This window comes from Dioscorea cayenensis, chromosome 17 (assembly GCF_009730915.1).
Source record: "Dioscorea cayenensis subsp. rotundata cultivar TDr96_F1 chromosome 17, TDr96_F1_v2_PseudoChromosome.rev07_lg8_w22 25.fasta, whole genome shotgun sequence".
Classification (NCBI taxonomy): Eukaryota; Viridiplantae; Streptophyta; class Magnoliopsida; order Dioscoreales; family Dioscoreaceae; genus Dioscorea; species Dioscorea cayenensis.
Genome location: NC_052487.1, coordinates 11,916,438 through 11,938,037, shown reverse-complemented (window position 1 = coordinate 11,938,037; position 21,600 = coordinate 11,916,438). Strand labels below are relative to the sequence as shown.

The 21,600-nt window shown below is 32.4% G+C and overlaps 1 protein-coding gene across 15 annotated transcripts; it reads right to left on the bottom strand.

Moving 5' to 3' along the window:
• Nucleotides 1–573: 573 nt before the first annotated feature.
• LOC120280350 lies at nucleotides 574–10,560 on the bottom strand. Of its 15 annotated transcripts, none has more exons than XR_005542317.1 (12): nucleotides 10,418–10,560; nucleotides 10,230–10,311; nucleotides 10,077–10,122; nucleotides 9,557–9,601; nucleotides 9,393–9,468; nucleotides 7,909–7,974; nucleotides 3,385–3,442; nucleotides 3,090–3,265; nucleotides 2,860–2,986; nucleotides 2,463–2,788; nucleotides 1,497–1,604; nucleotides 574–1,259 (listed from the first exon to the last, which is right to left on the bottom strand). XR_005542317.1 is itself a non-coding variant. In XM_039287164.1 (10 exons), the coding sequence occupies exon 7, from the start codon at nucleotides 7,424–7,426 to the stop codon at nucleotides 6,239–6,241; it is 1,188 nt and encodes a 395-aa protein (XP_039143098.1). In that variant the 5' UTR covers nucleotides 7,427–7,435; nucleotides 7,909–7,974; nucleotides 9,393–9,468; nucleotides 9,557–9,601; nucleotides 10,077–10,122; nucleotides 10,230–10,311; nucleotides 10,418–10,560; the 3' UTR covers nucleotides 3,502–4,474; nucleotides 4,560–4,659; nucleotides 4,736–5,050; nucleotides 5,153–6,238. The 15 variants fall into 15 exon arrangements, 6 of the variants coding, with proteins under 6 accessions (XP_039143100.1, XP_039143101.1, XP_039143097.1 ...); XR_005542319.1 differs by having other exon boundaries at nucleotides 3,403–3,442; XR_005542316.1 differs by having other exon boundaries at nucleotides 3,066–3,442.
• Between the last annotated feature and the right edge of the window lie 11,040 nt (nucleotides 10,561–21,600).

Below are 21,600 nucleotides of genomic sequence, written 5' to 3'. Positions count from 1 at the left end.
GAACTTTGTGTTGGTAATGATTACATTTCCGTCGGTAATAATTATTTAAAAATAAAAATTTAATTCATTTTGTCGGTGTTGTTTGTCGTTAATGGAATGTATTTGTCGGTAAAAACTATTTTCTCCATTAGTGAAAATATTAAATTACGATAATTCCGTCGGTAAAAGGCAAATTTCTATCGGAAATAGGTTTTTTTTTGTCGCTAAAAATAATTTAATAATGAAAAATATGTCGGTAAAGAAAGTTTTCCGTCGGTAGAAAGTTTTTTTTCCGTTGGTAAAAACTATTAATTTAATACTATTCGTTGGTAGAAGTTATAGTTCCGTAGGAGCAAATATTATTATTAGTCGGTGAAGCATAATACCATTACTATAATTTTTGTCAGTATTATATTTTTTCGTTGGTAATAAACATTAAAATTTAGGAATTCCGTTGGTAAATGTATTTTATATTCACCAAAAACTAATTGCTTTGTCGGTAATAATTGCAATTCCGTCGGTAAATAATATACTTTTCTGTCGGGAATACTATTATTAATTCATTATACATATATATTTCACACATTAAACCTGTATTATGCATAACATGAACATAATATCATATCCATATAACAAACTTACAAACCATAATACAATCACTTGTTCATCACAACAACAAAAAAAACTTAAATTCATATTACAATCCAACAACACATGTAAGGTATATGAAGTTATAAAGTTGCAAGCAATCACAAAAAATATTAAAATAGTTTTAGAGGTACTCTAACAAAACAAAAGTTAACAACATTGTAAAGGTCATCTGAATCTACTTATGCATCTTCTCCACCATCTCCAGTACTGGCATCTCTTGAATTAATTCCCGATTGGCTTGCTTAAGAGAATAATGTTGGATGACCGCGTTCTACCAACTCCAATATTTTGTCCAATTTACTTTGTAACCCTGCTTAACCTTGTTGAATATCAAGAACTGTACTTTCTAAATTCTGAACTTTCTCCGCAAGTTGCTGGGTTTGCAACATAGATTCATTTGTTGCAAAAGGTTGATAAGTTGAAGGTCCACACGCTGAATCAGATGTGGAAGGACATGTAGATGCTACACTAAACAATTGTCTTGAGTCTACCCTACTCCCAAAACCATATACACTTGTGTGTGTAGCCTTTAATCCCCCAATTGCATCATACCATGACTGACCATCAAAACTTGGATGGGAAGAGATATCATCACCATATTTGTCGATCAATGCAGCATTATACTTTTCCTATAACACGTTTACAAGTAAATATTAACATTTATAACTCATATAATAAAAATGAATGATAAAAAGGAAAACTCATTAACTTTTATGGCTTCATGCAAATTACATGTAATACACTTAAACAATGGCTTCATGCAAATTACATCTAATATATATAAAACAAAAATTCCATCACACTTGTGAATAAAAACTTTAATGATAACAATTAAAAAAAATCAAAAAATGACTCAATTCACTTACATTAACAACTCTTGACTTGCTGTCTATAAAATCACCCTCTCCACACTTACGCTTGTGTGCAGCCTGAAAAATTTCTGAATACCCAACCTCCCTACCTAGTTTCTCTGCCTGTATTTTAATTTAAAGTGTAGGAAGACATAAATAAAATAAATAGATTGTTCATTATAAGTACTAATAATTTAACAAAAGTGACACAAAGTACTTCAATTCAAAATGACAAAAAAAAAAAAAAATAGCAACAACATAGTAATAGCTAGTGCTATAACATAAATATGAACAAGTATAAATAAGAGCTTGGTTCTTTCTTGTTGGAGTAGGTGAGCAAAATGAACTAATATTTAAGTTCATTTCATTCATTTACAATCCATGTCCTTTTCATTCATTCACATTTCGTTTATTTTTACTTGAACTCAAAATAATGCAAGAGCATCAAGGCCCACTCAAATAATGCAAGAGCACAATGGTAAAACAAATATTTGGATAATGTTCATGCATGCATTAGTTTCAAATTTGAGAAATTTGAATATAAGAATAAATATTAAAATAAAACATTAAACAAACATTAAAAATAATAAAATAATAACTATCACTAATCGTGCCACGTTCAACCAAATCATGCCATGTTCTAACAAAGATTAATAAAGCATTTTAAATAGATTTTATGAAACTTTAGGTGAATTCGTACTCATCATCATTGAAAATTACTGTCTTACAAATTATGCCATGTTCAATGAAAGTTTTATTACAAAATATAATTTAGAGACTACCTTGTTCATAATGATATAGTTAAGGGATTATTAGTGTATTAAGGCTAATGAGACTACCTTCTTCATGATAAGTTGAGTGAAAACTAACCCTTGAAGTATAACCCTTGAAGTATAAACCTTTAAGTATGAACCTATCTTTAGAAGGATCATAGGTTACTATTAAGATATCACAAGATATTTATAAAATATAAATACATACCAACTTGATACCATGAACAGCAAAAGGTCGTGAACCACCCGTGTGCTTTGTAATACTTCCTTCTTTCTTTGTTAAGCGGTTTGCCTTTGCTTTACCTGATTTGGATTGCCATGCATATGTTCCCCATTCATTATTAATGAGGGCATCCCACACATCCTTTGTCATCCCTTTCCATTCCCTTGCATTCTCTAATGTTAGTAGCACCAACTTCTTTCATTGCCTTTCATCCTCTCATCCGCTAACATGTCCCTTAATCGCGTTTTGCCAGTCTTGTCAAATACATTTTTGATTTTGGAGTTATGTTCAAGGTTCCATTTATAATACTCCTGAAAAGAATATTGTTATAATTTTCATAAATTAAATAAACAACAAAACAATCATATAATAAAATTTATACCTGAAATGTCTTCCACATCAGTTCCTTCACATCACTAGGAACTTTTCTCCACGTTGGCCAAGGACCTTTGAAATGTTTTTTTATAATGTAAGTAACTGTCGTTGTGACCCCCTTCTCAACAAAAACACTAACACATAATGCAACATATAAGTATTTTATATTCTAAACAAAACAAAAACAATTACAAATAGAAATATTATAAATACATGTTAGAGATGATAAAAGATTACTCTGCATTTATTGGTGTCAAATGCACTCTGTCATTCAGATTTAGAGGGTAGGGTAGTCCCACGCTAGGCCCTCTACTACTTGATTTACTAGATCCATCATTTTCACTCATCAAAAGTCCTCCACAAACAGGGTTAGAAGGGGTAGGGCTATGATCAGAAATAGTAGGCAAATTTATCTGCACATCAGGAGTTAAAGGAGGTGCCTCATTAGATGATTGAATAATGGGAGCTAATGCAGCTGATGTCCTAGTAGACCTTTGTGGCATTGCATGATGCAATGAAGAATTCCCTTTACCTCTACCTCTACCTTTACCTTGTTCCTTCATGTTTCTCATGATACCAAATTTAGAACCCTACATGTATTCAAATAAAAAATTAAAAACATAGACATATAAACAACAAAAATGAGAATGCAAAATATATTTGAAAGTTAGATATAAATAAATGAACATATTTGAATGCAAATATTAAAAGCATAAATTTTAGTTTCACAAAACTCATACAAGAAGCAAAATATGAAAATAACAATACAATACATAGTAAGCAAAATATTCAGAAATACAATATTATCCTCTAAGTAGTAAGCAAAGTATTAATAGTATGACTAATCATCAGAGGATGCAAACTCATTGTCTTCATGTTGCAATTCATCTTCAGTAGCTTTATCATCATCACTATCATCACTATATTCATCTTCTTCTTCTGACCCATCATTTCCATTTTCTTCTCCATCTTCACCATCATCGACCATTATTGATGAATTCACCTCCTCAAATTCACCATCAACTAGAACTGCAGGGTCATCGAGTTCTTCTGAAAGAGTAACATGACTTCGAAAAGATACTTCAGTTTCTTGATATACCCCTCTATTAAGATCATTCTCATTTTCTCTATTAGCTTCAATAGGACAAAGATTAAAAGTGCTCCTAGCCTTCGTTTTAAATACTGCCCACCAATCTCGTCTTTTTTTAAAGTTGAGGGATAACCAAAATAAACTTGTGTAGCTTGTGCAGCCAAAACGAATGGCTCACCACTTCGAAGAAGTGAAGTGTGTTTAATTTCAATAAGGTCATGAGTGGGGTGTACTCTTACTCCTTTGTCTGTATCAAACCATTGGCATTTGAAAAGTACAACCCTATTTCCAGCACTAAAATATTCCAACTCAATGACATCTATCAAAATGCCATATAAGTCATGGTCATAGTCATTGTAGCAACTTCCTTTCACAAGTACCCCACTATTCATTGTTTTTTGGTTTCCCCATATTCCTTTGTATGGAACTTGAAACCATTTACAAAGTATCCTTTGTAGCATTGTACTCTACGAGCTGGGCCATAAGAAATCTCAATAAGACGATCATCAATTTCATCTCTATGAATCTGAACCTATTGCAGCGCAATGTAAAAATTAGTGCATAAGCATTAACATATAAAATATATTACCTTTATTAATTTCACAAATTAAACTTACATAATTTTTGAACCATTGTGCAAATCTTGTATTTCGCACTTTCTCTAGTTCAGCTTCTCTTATATAAGGAGAATCTCCTTTAACCATTTCATCAAAGATGCTATCATTGTGAAAGGATTAATGTTAGCTTAATTATAATATAAACCATATGAAGAACACTCACACATACAACTTACTCAATGTAGGGGGTGACCTCCATGCAATTCATTAGAATATATAATTCTGCAACATAGTACTCATCATCTTTTAGATATCAAAATAATGGCTTCGCACCGAGAAATCTCCCGGGATGTGTGAAAATTGATAGACGTCCCATTGGTTCCATATCACCACCATCATCATTACGTGGAACACGATTCAAGTATGTTTCCACATTGGGTTCAAAATATAATGAGCAAAAAAATGAAATTTCTTCAATAACATATGCCTCACAAATGGATCCCTCAACACAAGCCAAAATTTTCACCTTCTTCTTGATATGATGCAAAAATCTAAAAATTATATATAATAAAACCACTTTAGCATTAATAGGTACCATATATTAAATGCATGTTAAGTACATGCTATACCCTAAAGATAGAAGAGTATATTACCTCTCAAATGAATACATCCAGCGATATTGTACAAGCCCACCCACCTTAGCCTCATACGGTAGGTGTATTGGTAAATGTTCCATGCTATCAAAAAACCCCGGAGGAAAGATTTTTTCCATCTTACAAATTGTTTCAATGATATTTCCTTCCAATAATAACATATGATCGATATGGATTTCAGTTGAACAAATATCTCTAAAGAAATGAGATAGTTCAGTAATCACATCCCAAATTGAATTGGGCAGAAGACCTCGAAATGCAATCGGAAGCAATCGTTGCATGAATACATGACAATCATGACTTTTCATCCCATATAATTGGCTTTGGGCCTCATTTACATAATGTGCTATGTTTGATGCGAAACCATCAGGAAGTCTCAACTGTTTCACCTATGCACATACGCATTTCTTTTGCTCTTTACTCAAGCAATAAGATACCTTAGGTTTGAAAGTCCGTCCATTACTTTCAATCAAATGCAATTGTGGCCGTCTACAATACAACTCCAAATCCTTTCGTGCCTTGATGTTGTCCTTGGTTTTTCCTTTGACATCCATTACTGTGTTGAAGATATTATCAAAAACATTTCGCTCAATATGCATGACATCCAAATTGTGGCGAATAAGATTGGTATGCCAATATGTCAAATCCCAAAAAATACTTTTCTTCACCCAATGATGGTTGTCTCCATAGCCTGGAACCCTTTCAGTACTGACATTGTTGCCATATGTCATATTAGGAAGAGAATTAATTCTCATCAATATTTCTTCCCGTGAATATCGAGGAATCGGAGAATCACACTCCACTCTATTGCTGAACTTATCTCTTTGCTTCCTGAATGGATGATCTGAAGGTAAGAATCGACGATGACAGTCAAAAAAACATGGCTTCCTACTGTGATTTAATATAAAAGACTTTGTATGTTCCATGCAGTATGGACAAGATAATCTTCCATGAGTACTCCACCCAGACAAGATCCCATACGCGGGAAAATCATTAATTGTCCACAATAATGCAGCACGTAACTTAAAATTTTGTTTCCTATATGCATCATACATCTTACAACCATCACTCCAAAACTGTTTCAAGTCATCTATTAGGGGCCGTAAAAAAAACATCAATGTTTTGATTTGGATTTCCAGGAATGACCATACTAAGGAATATGTACGGTTTTTTCATGCACATCCATGGTGGTAAGTTGTACACATTAAGCATTACTGGCCACACAGAATACGGTTTTGAAGCTGGGCCAAATGGATTGAAACCATCAGCACACAACCCAAGCCGAACATTTTGAGGTTCCATAGCAAATGATTCATGGGTGAGATTGAAGTGTTGCCAAGCCTCACTATCAACTGGATGTCGAAGCACTCTATCATTACTTTTGTTATATGCATGCCAAGTCATGTGTTCAGCAATTTTGGCAGACATATAAAGCCTTTGAAGCCTTGGTACAAGTGGAAAGTAAAGCAGAATCTTAAAAGGAATCCTTTTTTGTCTTCTGCCACTTGACTTACTTGGCTTATATCGGGGATGTCCGCATATTGAACAAATTTCTAACTCAATTGTTTCTCTATAAAACAATATGCAATTTTTTGGGCATACATGAATTTGGACATAACCAAGTCCAAGTTTTGTCAGTCTCTTCTTCATTTTATAAAAATCTTCTAGTAAACATTCATCTGCTGGCAACATGCTCTTTACAACTTTTATGAGACGATTAAAACATGACTCACTCATGTTAAATTCAGCCTTACAATTTAAAAGTTGAGAGACAGCTGATAACTTTGTATAGTTTACACATCCAGACCACAACGGTTCATCTGCGTCTTGTAACAAAGAAAAAAAGTTGGAAGCACTTGGATTTGGACTTTCACATTCTACCCTCAGTTCCTTACCTTGATTAGCATCAAAATCAAAACTTCCCATTGCTACATCCATAACCATCCTCGCATATAAATTTTCATTTTGCCCTTGACATATTGGTTCATTGTCAGCCCTACTATGTGATGACTCTCCAGTCGGTTGTTCTCCATGTGAAATCCAAGTAGTGTAACCATAACAGAAGCCTTTAAGAAAAAGGTGCTTGCGGACATTGTCAGAAATTTGCCATTTATTATTTTGACAACCAACACAAGGACATCTAATTTTATTCCCACGGACGAAATCATGTTGAGAAAATGCAAAAGAAATAAAATCCTCAACTCCATTGAAATAGTTAGGCGTAATGAACCCATCATTGAGTCTCGAATACATCCAAGAACGGTCTCTATCCATTTTGCAACTCTATTAGTATCATATAAATTTGGTAAGTTCAAGCCACTCAAACAAAAGTAGACTACTCTATTAAAAATAGAGAAAAATATTCTAACATAATTTTCCCTTAACTAAAAAAAGACAATAATGCTTAATTCTTTAAGATATATCATCATCCTAATTATATTCTATTATATTTCTTTCTTATTAACTTAAATGATATGTTTTACTAAATTAAAGCCACATTCATGAAAAAAAAAAGCAAATGGCAATGCTTAGTACTATTAAATGAACATTGATTGCTATTTAAACAATAAGGATTCATTTGTTAATTAACTATAATAAATAAATTCCAATTCTTACACAAATTTCACTAAAAGGACAAATAGCATGAATGAATCAACTCACTAAATTCTAATTTATTACATTAGATGTCAATTTTTAAAGGGACAAATATGACTATAAAGTAATAGAAAAACCAAAATTAGCATGAATCAACTCACTCAATAATTCTTCAGAATTTGATATTGCATGCAATCTTCTCTCGGCACCTTTATCGTAAAAATAATCTGAATACAATAATTAATAATAGTCATGAGTTAGGATATATATATATATATAAATAACATACACATGGACCCACACAGACATGCTTATGCCATTAACAACTTAGCCCACAAACACAATAAATTATATGTTTATAGAGATGTGTGTTGTATGATTCACATGATGAAATTTTTTCAAGATTTGTTTTTAGTGGTGGGAAGAGCTTTTCATCTCAATAGCAACAACTTCAGGTCTAACATTAAATAATTGAATATGGTGTGAAAATTAAAAATATGCTCTTAATGTATGATATAATTCATTAAGAGTTTTGAGAGGTAGGAATAAATCAAATATGCTATAAAGTCTGTTTTCATCAATAATAAAAAGAACATGAAACAACCTTCCAACTCAACCACACAGCCTTGCCAGAGTACACTAATCTCATAGTTAAATAATTGAATTAATTTTTTTTCACATGTACAAATAAATTAGGCCCAATAAATTAAACAACACTTTCAACAATCAACCAATCAAACTGATAAAGAAACAAATACATGGAAACAATATTTTAAACATGGACAACCAAACTAGCAAAAAAATTTAATTGATTTTTGATTAAGCAAATAAAAATAATTTATAAGGAAACTGATATCAGTTTTATAGAACAATGTTAATTAATTAATTTATTTTTTAATTTTTAGAGGGCATGCAAATAAAAAACCATTAAAAAAAAATTTATAGAAATGTATCTTTCCCAAATCCTTGATTTTTTTTTATTCAACAAATTTGTCTCGCACATTCCAAAACAATAACCCAAAAAGTAAATTCTATATATATATAATCATTTTCGTTAATCAAATAGTCAAAATAGTAGAAAGTTTAGTAAGTAATTAATGACTCAAATAACCTCCGAGACTATGAACAAAATAGAAAGAAAAAGATAAAAAAAACTTGAGAAATTATTTAAATGCAATACCCTTTTGCCATTTTTGAAAAAGCCCTTTGCCCTGAAAAAAAATTAGTGTATAAAAATAATAAAAATACATGGAAACAAGATTTTAAACATGGACAACCAACTAGCAAAAATAATAAAATTATAAAATTATATTGGACACACCCAAATGATAACAACATCATTATCACAACATAAGTGGATGCACAAGATTTTTAATGCATAAACTTAATTGGGAAAACAGAATTTCAGTTGCCCCCACATTCAAATAAAATCCAAATTCAAATAACCAGGAAATTTTAAATGAACTTAAATAAAATCCAAATAAAAGGATGAGTTTTAACATAATAAATGAAAACACTAGATAATTTAGAGAGCATAACGAAGAAACAGAATTTCAGTTGCCACCACATTCAAATAGGAAATCCGTTTATCAAACCAAATAAACCGAGTCAAACTTCAATCAAGAACATCATAATTCTCACAGACCTTGATTGAATTTTCTCAGGTTCACATCAACACCAATAATTCTCGAAGCCCCTGAGATCCTCGAGCAATCGGTCGCCTGTTTGTGAATCATCATCAATATCATTAGATAACTATAATCTTATATGTTCCTATAATAAAGAATGGTAGAAAAAAGCAATGAGAACCTGAAACTAGGCTTTCTCATCATCAAATACTGAGAACCTGAGAACCTGAGAATCATCATCAAATACTACAAGCCATGAATCTAGATCACATCCAAACAAAGTTCAAGCTAATTAAATAATTCAAACATTAATAATTGTTGCTTAATTATCTACTTCTTCACAATTAAACTATGCAGAAGTGTTCTAAAAAAAATGCTTTTCAACAATAAGCTATTAAATTCACAATTATAAAATTATCAAATGAGCATTTCAATGAGATAACAAGGTGGGAATCATAATGACAGGACTTCAGGGAATGTATAGTTTACAAATTTAAAAAAAAAAATCATATTCCTTCAGTTTGGTTCCTCACAAAGTTTCATTTCAGAACTAGGAAAAATTCTTGTATATTCTCTGTTTTCCTCAAATTCATTACAAAATCAAATTTTTAGAAAAACTTTGTTAAACATGGAACTATTACAACATACAAAAAAAAGACTCAAATTTCAAAACCAATGCTTCATTCCCATGATAAACTCACCAAAATTATGGTGAGATAATCCAAAGAAACCCAAACTTCAAAAACCCTGAAACATTAACAAAAAAAAATGAAACAAGAATCACCGATCGGAACATTAAGGAAAACTCTAAACAAAAAACAAAACAAAAGGAAAAGAAAGGAAAGATGAGATACCTTTTCCGAAGAGAAACGAAGTTATTGCAGTAAAACCCCTCTCAATCTCGGATGAAAACCAACCCCAAGAACCAAACTTATCCTGCACAAGAACACAAAAAAACAAATAGCGAATGTGAATAAATCAAGCCAAAAAACCATGGAAACGAAGAGGAGGGCAAGAGACGAGAGAAAGCGAGAGATGAAACCTGAGAATAAGGATTCCGGCATAATGGACATGTGGATTTGAACCACCACGTCGGCTTCAGCAGGATGTTGCCGGACGGCGAGCCTGCGGGCCGGCGGTGGCAATGAGGCTATCTTGTGAGAAGGAAGAAGGGAAGAAGCCAAGGTTTTTCCAGTGAGGGATAAAGAGAGGAAGAAGGAAGGGCTAGGTTTTCATACACAATCAACCATCTCCACCATTGATCATAATGATCAATGGTGGAGATTAATCCAAACTAATAATTTAATATAAAATATATATTTTAAATGTTCACTACTAATCACTACTTAAAAATATTACAAATATTTTATAATTAATATTAATTTAACATTAATCATATAAATTAACTATTATTCTTTATTTCATTATCACGAAATTATTTAAAACTATTTTCTTGATAATAACTTATATAGATAATTATTTTTAACATAAATCAAAATTAATATAAATAATTTTAGTTAATATGTTTTATTAAATATTATAATTTATTACCAACGGAATTAAACCAACGGAATAACATTGACATATTCGTCGGTAAACCTTCAACCTTAAAAATTTAGCATGAACCTTACAATACCAACGAACCTCCGTCAGTAATATTACGTCGGTAATATTATTAAATTAAACCAACAGAATTCCATCGCTATTAATAAAAAATATCTGTCAGTATTCCTTTGGCGCAAAGGAAAAAATATGGCGGGTAAATTAGCTACGGTAATCTGTCAGTGTTGTCGTCGGTAATATGGTCACTATTATAAATTCCAACCATATAAAACTCCGTCGGTATTTTGTCAGTAATTTATCTGGTTTCCGTCGGTAAAAGAAACTATTCCCAATAGAAAGGAATCCGTTGGAAATACTCCGTCGGTATTGAATTGTTTTCTTGTAGTGAGATTACCTGTGCATTGGCAGTTGTCACAATTTCGTACATATTTGTTTGCATCTTGGAAGATTATTGGCCAATAAAAACCTAATTCCAAGACCTTGATGGCTATTCAATTTACGCTAAAGTGCCCTCCAGCTAGTCCTCAGTGACAATGTTCAAGAATATCCCATCCTTCGGATCATGGTACACATCTTCTAATGATCTGGTTTGCATAGATTCTAAACAAGAATTGGTCTTCCCACACATAGTGCTTAAGGTCCGCGAAGAACTTCTTCTTTTGTTGGTACAAGAACCATTTAGGAAGAGTGCCTATAACCAAATAATTTGCGAAGTCAGCAAACCAAGGTGGGTCCTCATCTCTTACCGTATTGAATCTATACAAGTGTTCTTCAAGGAAGGCATCATCAATGTCTCCATCTTTTAATGATTTCTTTCCGGGATCCTCTAGCTTAGATAGGTGGTCTACAGCTAAGTTCTCCGATCCTGGCTTGTCCTTAATCTCCACATTGAATTCCTGCAAGAATAAGATCCACCTAATGAGGCGTGGTTTAGCATCGGTCTTACTCATGAGATACCTTATTGCGCAGTGATCGATGTAGACCACGACTTTTGAAAGTACTAGATATGGCAAGAATATGTCGAAGGTGAAGACTACTGCTAGCAGTTCCTTTTTAGTGGTTGTGTAATTTTCTTGCGCATCATTCAAGGTTTTGCTCGCATAGTAGATGGAATGAAAATGCTTATCCTTCCACTGACCCAATACCGCTCCAACTGCAAAGTCACTGGCATCGCACATCAACTAGAATGGCAAACTCCAATCGGGGCAATCATGATCGGAGCTTGCACTAGTTTATCTTTTAATGTTTTAAATGCTGTCATGCAAGCCCTGTCGAACTCAAATGGTGCATCTTTCTCTAATAGTTTGGTCAGTGGTCTAGCAATCTGTGAGAAGTCTTTAATAAACCTTCTATAAAATCCTACATGTCCTAGGAAACTACGAATTGCCTTAACTGATGTGGGTGGTGGAAGCTTCTAGATTGTAGCAACTTTAACCTTGTCCACCTCAATCCCTTTTATTGAAATTCAGTATCCCAACACCATACCCTCCGGGACCATATAATGTCATTTCTTCCAACGGTTAGTCTCCTCACATCTTGCTAATACTCGTTCTAGATTCCTGAGGCACATATCAAAAGAGTTTCCAAATATAAAAAAAAATCATCTTATCAACTAGCAAGTTTTAATTGCAAATTTAGTTAATTTTTTCTAATTTCAAGAATTTTACACATACTCTTGTTGTAATCCCTCCTAGATATTTAGTGTCGACTTCATGCCTTTGTTCTTACCCTTTTAGTTAGATTAGATTAGGTTGTTATATGAGTTGTTTTTTTTAATTAATTTGTATTTTATTATTTGATTTAGTGATATCCCGTGCATGTGCCACGATCCCCTCAATCCCCATAGCATTATTTATTTTTAAATTTAGGGAAACCAAGAAGAGTCCTCTTTCCCAATTTCAATTTTGGTGGTGTACTGATGGCGAAGATTAGAAGAGTTCAGGTGAGCGTTTGTCAACAAGTGGTCTACAGGTAGGATCTTAGAACTGGATGCTAGGCTTTTATTCTTTCATGATATTTTGAGAGTGTGCTTGTTTTCTTGTCCTTCAATACTATATCTGTGATTTTCCTTTAAGCTAGGTTCTTTGACGTGTGGTCATGTTACTGTTCTTGTTAGACTTAAGGTTTCATTGATCCTTGACATGTGTAGTTGTTGTGATATAAAAGTGTTAAGTTTTAAAGTTCTTGAAATTAGGTAGATGAGCATGCTTGACATGTGTAAACTACAGGAGGTCACTCTTTGGGATGCACATAACTCTTATTTAGTTTTAGTGTTTTTGTCGCTATTTTTCAAGGTTGGGTGCTCGATTGGAAATTGCATAGCGCTGGTTTTTCTGCACCTGTAATTAAGAGCATCTTTGGTTATGGTTATCTCTCACAATGTTTTTAATATTCATCTTAAATAATGTGCTTTGTATGTGAGAATTATATAAGATCAGTTGCGTGGGTCAACTTTTATATTATCTATCAGTATTTAACGAACTGAAAAAGAATGTAGAATGTATTACTCTTTTCAAAATCCAATTTAGGATAGCCAATAGAGATGTTGTTAAGTGGATTGCTTTAAATGCATAAGGTGATTAGTTTTGAAGTTTTGTGTACCATTTATTAATATATATCTTATGGATGAAGTGGATTTATTTTCAAGTTATGTGATCCATTTATTAATATATATATATATATATAATTCATGGTTGTTTTTAAAGTACTGTGCTTGTTAATGTGAGAGTTTGCTTCAGTTTGTATCCCTGTTATGAGTAGTTGTTTGAATTGTTGCCAGCCATTAGCTCGTACTATGTTTGCAGTGGTAACTCTTGGTTACTCCCTCCGGTCCTTTTTACTTGTCTCATTTTAGAAATTTTCTTTTATTCTTTTTACTTGTCCATCTAGAAAATTTGTGAACAATTAAATATTAATTTTCCACCCCCTCTATACTTAATGTACTTCCATAACTTCCAATAAATTATATTCAACTACACCATTTTTAAAAAATATTTTTATTAAGGGTAATCTTGGAAAGTTAATACAATTTTTTATAAAATTTAGATTGCAAACTAACTTCAACCTATTTTCTTAATCCATGCGAATTAAATAAAATGGACAAGTAAAAAGGACCGGAGGGAGTATAGTAAATGGCTATGTGCTTGCATATTTAGTGCCTTAAAGCTTTAATAATTGTTAACCAATCGTTATTTTTATATAATTAAGTTTTGGAAAATATAAGTCAAGGTGTAATGTTCATGTTTTAGGGCCTTTCCTCGAGTTTTGATTTTAGTGTTTGAGTGGATTCTATAGCTCGGGGATTTTTCCAAATAATAAAACCACATAAAATCTGTATATACACACACAAAATTTCTGGTTACTAACAATTATTTACGTAATTATTTAATTATTTTGGTTTTGTTTTAAAACTATTCATACACTATTTAAATATTATTGGGGTTTGATAATTCAGTGATTATTAGTGTTCATTATTTTCAGAAATTGTTAATTTTTATTTATTTATTTGGTTATTTATATTTTAATTATCTATTTGAATAATTATTAGCTTGTCACTTACTGTTCATTTAGTTCTTTTTTAATTTATTTATTTATTTATTTATTTTTACATGTTAAATTATAGAAAATTTGTTAATTAATTATTGAGATGTTTTGTGTGATACTTATTTAAAAAAACAACAGGATTATTTTCCTATAAAGTGGGATCATGCAAATGTTGGTATTTCTTCTTGTACATGGATTACTTTGAAAGGCTTTGCCTTGCAGTTTCGATAGTTGCTTGATTTTTTTTGGATACTAAACATACTTTGACATAAATCTGTTGATCTTCAATTAGCTATACACTAACCTTGTCATTGGGGATTAAACACTGATCGTGTCGATATGAAACTTTAATAAAAGACTATAGTTTCATACTTATCATCGGTGAAATAATTGCAGTTTCTGACAATCGGACTCGGATCACCGAGGGTAAACAAATGAATTCTAAACCTCTGACTCGGGTCACTGAGATTAAATAAATAATCTCTAATATTTTGTTTCAGTAATAGTAAATTATGAGACATATATTGTGGATTATATGACAAAATTATATTTTGCTAAATAGTTTTGTTTTTGAATTGTACTTTGACAAATATTGTACTAGGTTATATCAATTTGTACTTTAATTCCAAATTTTTTTAGTGGTTGCTTATTGGGCTTTTAAGCTCATAAATGCGTTTTCATCCTTTTTCATATTAAGCATAGGGTCATTTCGCGGATAGCTTAGCAAGTGTGGTTAAGCAAAGCACCACTTAGTTTTGTAAGTTAATAATGTTCTTCCCTTCTAATCAACCTAAAATCTAGCACTGAATAATTGTTGTTTTTGTTTATTTTGTTAGTGTGAGCCCCACCCCTTAATCAAATCCTAGCTATTGCTTTTATCTCTTAATCCTAGCCGTTGGTTTTACTTTTAATCTTAGCCATTGATTTTGTTTTTGTTTAGTTTCAAAACCCTAGCCATCTCTTCAGTTTTTTCGGTTTTAGATCATAGGGGAAAAGAGAGAGAGAGAGAGAGAGAGAGAGAGAGAGCGCCTTGCCTCGTCTCTTTCTCTTCCTTTTTGCGGGTGGTGTCGGCGACGAGGACGGGAGAAGGGTCTCATCGTCACGGATTTCATTTCACTGTTATTGTTGAGGTAAGGTTCTGGGTTTTTGTTATTGCTCTTTCTTATGCTTGTTTGTGACATGTTACTAGTTGGGGTTAGGGTTTGGTGAGAATAAATTTGATTTTAATTTGAGGGTAAAATTCAGAAAGTCCCTGTTAGCACAGTAAAGATCTCTAATTTATTTCGAAGATCTAGAGATGGAATTTGGAAGAGATCAAAATAGAAAAATTGTAGATCAAAATCTTTTTTATCTTGATACCAAATTTCAGAATTTTTGGAGTAGTATCCTGCAAATTATAAATTTTTAGACGCAGGTGACACGGACAGGATTTCTGTTCAGACCTTGAACGGTTTTTGATTATTTTCATAATTGTAAGTTGTGTTTTAGATTTTTATTTATATAATAAAGTTATATAGGACGATGTTATATTTGACGCTGCAAAATTTCAGAATTTTTAGCCATGTAAATTGTGAGATATGATCAGATTTCTATAGGTGTGCTCAATACTATTTCTGCAGAGAACATAACGATTTCTTAGACAATTTGATGGTCTTTTGTATGGAATTTGGAGAAGAGTAATATAACAAAGTTATACATTTTGATGTTACCTAATTATCTAAAAATTTTGAGATTTTATGAATATGTAGTTTGTGAGATATAGCCCTATTGGTATAAGTGTCTCAGATGATATTTCTGTGCATAGCCTGAAGAATTATGACCATTTTTTATAATCATGAAGATTGAATTGGATAAGGTAAAAATTAGGAAAGTTGTTCATTTCTGAGTTATCTTATTGTTAGGAAGATTGCATTACTTTTGAAGTTATATGTTGTGAGATATTTTTTATTGCAATAGGCATGTCTGAAACTGTTGGTTTACATAAGTATGATTTTTAATACTGGTGGCTTAAATTCTATAGGTCTCAAATCATTGTGAGGTTTGGATATGTTTTAGATAAAGATGCCTAGTTTTCTCATAAGTTTGAAATTTTTTATTTGGGTTAGAATTTGCAAAGCTACGCTGATTTTAATCTTAAGGTTTGTAGGTGAGTTGGTTATTGGTCTTGACCTTGGTAATTTTGTTAGTGTTTGATTTGTTTTTGCATTCGTGTGAATTTTAGAATTTGTTTACTTGTAATTCTGATGGGTTATTCCCAAATTAGGACTTCTTGAGAAATACTCGATTGGTGTAAGAATTCAAAAATCTGGCTGTTAATCAGGTAAGTATCCTACATCTAAATCATATTATATGTATATACTCTAGTTTTCTGAACATCTGAAAATTTTGAGAAAAATAATGATTTTATGTATTTATTTATATTTTGAATTAATTATTTATTATTATTTTTGGAATTATTTTAAATTATTTTAAAGTTCCAGTTAATGATATTTTATTTTGGATTAGAATTAATTGAAAGGTTTAAATATTTTATTTACATTTGGATTACTTAATTTTTGAATTCCAGATATTTATTTACTTTCTGATTAATTACTATTGTGTTTTTCTTTATTATCTATTCATGTTTGGATTCAATTAACTGGATTATTTTGATATGATAAAAATGGGATCATGTGACTCCAAATTACTTGCATTTTGTCCAGTATGAATTTTGATAGTTTATTATTTTGTGAACATAAAATATTTTGACAAAGTACTCGTAGTCCCCAAACTAACTTTCTATAACCCTGTCACTGGGGTTTAAACACTGACCGTGTCGACATGTACTCTGATATAGAAACTATAGTTTCTCACCGAGTTTCGTCGGTGAAGAATAACGGCCTTTGATAAATCTGGCTCGGGTCACCGAGGGTAAACTTATGAGTTCTGATATTCTGGTTCGGGTCACCGAGGATAAATATATGAGTTCTATTATTTTGTTTTGGTAATAGTTGTTTGGGGGACCTATATGCATGGTTTTGACATCTATGTTTATTTGAAATAAATTTGATTTCTGATTTTGATTTTGATAATTTTTGATTTTTGCAAATGATCCCTATAATTTTTTAGTGGGTGCTTACTGGGCTGTCAAGCTCATAATTTATTGTTTAATATCTTTTCAGATCAAGAGTAGAGTTGAGTGGCGCATAGCTTAGCGGGGATCGTTAGGCAATCGTCGAGTATTAGCATGTATTAAGTCCTGTTTTTTGTGTGGCTATATTTTATTTGTGTAAGTTTATATTGATTTTTGCAATCCACTGAGTTTGATTCTTTGTTCTGTTTTGGATCAGGTTTTGAGGCCTTGTATGCCTACATGGTTTCGGCCTTGTAGGTGTACGGCCATTTGTCGGCGTCCCAGGTCCAAAGAGTTGGGTTCGGGGCGTGACAGTTAGTTTGAATTTTCTTGTATCCCGACATTGTAGTATTTTTCTTTTAAAATCAGTGCTTCTATTAGATGTTATCTACTATATTGAGATAGGTTCTACAGCCTTGCATGCTCATTTGGTCTCGACTTTGAAGGTATGTAGCCGTTTGTCGACGTACCAAGCTCAACAATCCGGGTTCGAGGCGTGACATTTAGTCTATAGAAACTTTTATTTAGGAGCTAAATTAACACTATTTAAGGCATAGATAAAACAAATAAAGTGTATATTTATACATCGTGTCTTAGTGGAAACAATCTAATGCCGTCTTCAAATTTTACAAAACTATGAGAAAACGGTTATAATAGAAAAATAAAATAAAATGGCAAAATATTTATTTTGATTAGCTTTAATTAGGCTCTGATCCCAATGATTATTTTTATCTTTGTACTTTTAGAATATTTGGGTGTAATCTTTATACTTTCAGAGTGTTATAATAGTGAAGTGAAGTGCAATGAGTAAAGCCACACTTGTATGGAATTATTCCAATAAATAATTTAATTATGTGTACATAACACAAAATTTATCCTTTTGCATACATGGATATTAGCAAAATTATTATTGTGGAATCTAAAATTAAAATAATAAAAATATTTAGTACTTGTCATTATTAGAGGGGCACAGCCGAAGGCCTGACGTGGCAGGCTTCACACTGTAGTGGGAATGATTAGTGGTTGGGCTTTTCTCAGCAAGTAGCCTAGCAAGTTAACCATTTTTAATTTTCCAGTGATTTCATTCAGTCTGTCAAGCGCTCCCTCGACTTTTTGAGCGCCAAATCAGTGGACTTCGCTAGCGGCTCGACACTACATCATCTTCACGAGTGACTCTTCTAGGTCCTGCTGAGCTGACCTCTGCTGCCTCTTGGTGGTCTTCGTCTCCTCAGCTCCGGATCGTGGGTCTTCTATTGGTGTTTTTTCCTGTTGTTTTTTATTTCGTCGGTTGTGGACTTTCACATCTCTGGTGTAGTGGCCTCTTTGTTTTGCTTTCCCTTGTTCTTCTTTCTTTTTAGTTTATCTGAGTTGTTTGCTGTTGTTTTCTGTTTTTTATTTCAATAAATCTGTGGTTTATCCACTTTTATTAAAAAAAAAAAAGAGAATGAAGGTCCAACCAACTATATAACATTTATTGTTAGTATATAATTGGAAATGTATATATATAGAATAGTTGAATGTCGGATTTACTAAAGCAATACCTTCCGATTTACTGAAAACATCAACATGGAAGAGGGTTGATACTTTCCTGATCAAAATGGAGAGTTTGAGCATTACTATTGTCAACTTGAGACAATCACTATCAGCTTTAGTAAATTAATACCTTCTGATTTACTGAGAACATCAACATGGAAGAGGGTTGGTACTTTATTGATCAAAATGGAGAGTTTGAGCATTGTTGTTGTCAACTTGAGACATTTACAACCATCTAATCCACAAATGCACTGTTGAGAAGCATTAAATGATCTTTTGAAACTCAAGAAACAAAAACCACATCATAGAACCGAAATAACTAAAACATGAAAGAGTTTAGTAAGGGACATCCGGTTGCAAAATAGAAAACTGCAATGACTCGACAGAAAAGTAAAATAAAAAATAATAAGAGTCAAATAAAGGAAAGTAGTTGTAAGAGCTCAACAACCCTGATCATCATCAATGGTGTCATTGGACTGCTCGGACTCCTCTGTACCTATCTCAACCTTTCTTTTGGTACGTAGTGGAAAATAAGATGGGGGTGGCACCTGAAAACCTAGATGATCAGCTTTGTGGACTAGCGAAACAACCTTCCAACTCGAAAACTCCTCCAACCTAGAAATTCAGGTGCTGATGTCTGACTTTGGGGATGCAGGAATCACTACTACTAGTGACTGCTCTGAGGGTTCAGCACCTCATCTCCGGCATTTGTATGGACATCCTTTGTGGGTGCGGGATGATATGCCTCTTGTGCTCTTGTGACCCTATACTCTATATAGCACGTTGTTTGCCTAGCCTGGAGCAATTTATTTGATTGCAAAGTGTCATTAATAATAGGTGATGTGCCCCCTACTATTCTCATCTTGATGGTCCTTATGAGTATATACCCGGGCTAAGTGTGTGATGTAGGGTCCAACAAAGATGATTCCCACTACGGGATCCGACACTTGATGATAGATGAAGTAAGCAAACATGTCTCTTAGGTGGATCAGGAACCTTTCTGACATGCTCAGTAGATATAAGAATCCCCGCATGCCGACCACCCCAATTAATATTATTGCCTCGCCTTGTCAAGGTATAGCTAAGGAGAGTATGGATGCATTAAAGGGTAGGGGATCGGAGTGACTTTGCCTTTGACCACATAGGGTTATAAAGAAGGTCAATGCTCATGAGTCTTTAGTATATTTTTTATGGGATGCTGCACAATTGAGATTTAGCTAAGTTATATCACTACAAGAAAAATCCTATATTGGCAAGGAAAAATTGGCACAGAAAAAAAATCGTAACTAATTGTGTCAAATATAAAATTTTTTTAATTCCGTTCCAAATACCGTGCCAAATATACAAATTTGATAAATTTAGCATGACAGTGTCAAATGCAATGCCAAATGTATTTCTTATTTTAAACTAATTTATTAATACCGTGGCAAATATCGTGCCAAAAAACCTACATATAATAATATATTAATATCGTGTCAAATGTCGTTCCAAATTATAAATATAATAGTATATAAATATCGCGCCAAATACGTACCAATAAATGAAAATATAATAATATATTTATACCGTGCCAAAAATATAAATATATTAATATATTAATACCGTGCTAAATACTGTACCAAAAATATAAATATATTAATATATTAATATAGTGCAAATAGCGTGCCAAAAAACAAAAATGTAATAATATATTTATACCGTGACAAATGCCGTGCCAAAATATAAATATATAAATATATTAATACCGTGCCAAATACCGTCCCAAAAATATAAATATAATAATATATTAAATCCGTGCCAAATACCGTGCCAAAAAACCAAAGTATAATAATATATTTATACTGTGCCAAATACAGTCCCAAAAATATAAATATAATAATATATTAATATTGTGTCAAATACCATGCTACCAATATAAATATAATAATATATTAATTCCGTGTCAAATATCGTGCCAAAAATATAAATATAATAATATATTAATCTCGTGCCAAATAACGTGCCAAAAATATAACAATATTTAAAAAAAAATAGAACAGGTAAAAAAAACACTGTGTGTGGGATGGTTCTCTCCTCATTGTCAATATGTGTATGTATATACATACACATGTCATGACAACCGTAAGTTAAAGGCTAAACTACCAGCACTTTGACACGTCCGAATATGCGTGTGTGTACCGCAAGTGCACGGGTGTCAAAGTAATAAATACCCGGTGAGTCGGGTAGTCGAATTCACAGGGAACAGAAGTATTAGTAATAACCACTTCTCAATTATCTAGTCGGAATCGATGAATATGATGAAGTGAACTAATTGCAAGCAAAGCAAACAAGTATGCAAGAAATAAAGTAGAAGAGTCTCAATCACTAAGGATGAGGTATTCGGGCAATGATCCCCCTAAGATCTTCCTTAAAGCTCAAGATTCACTAAATGCTCTAGAATCGAGTCTAATGAGTCGAGGTAGTCCAATGATAAC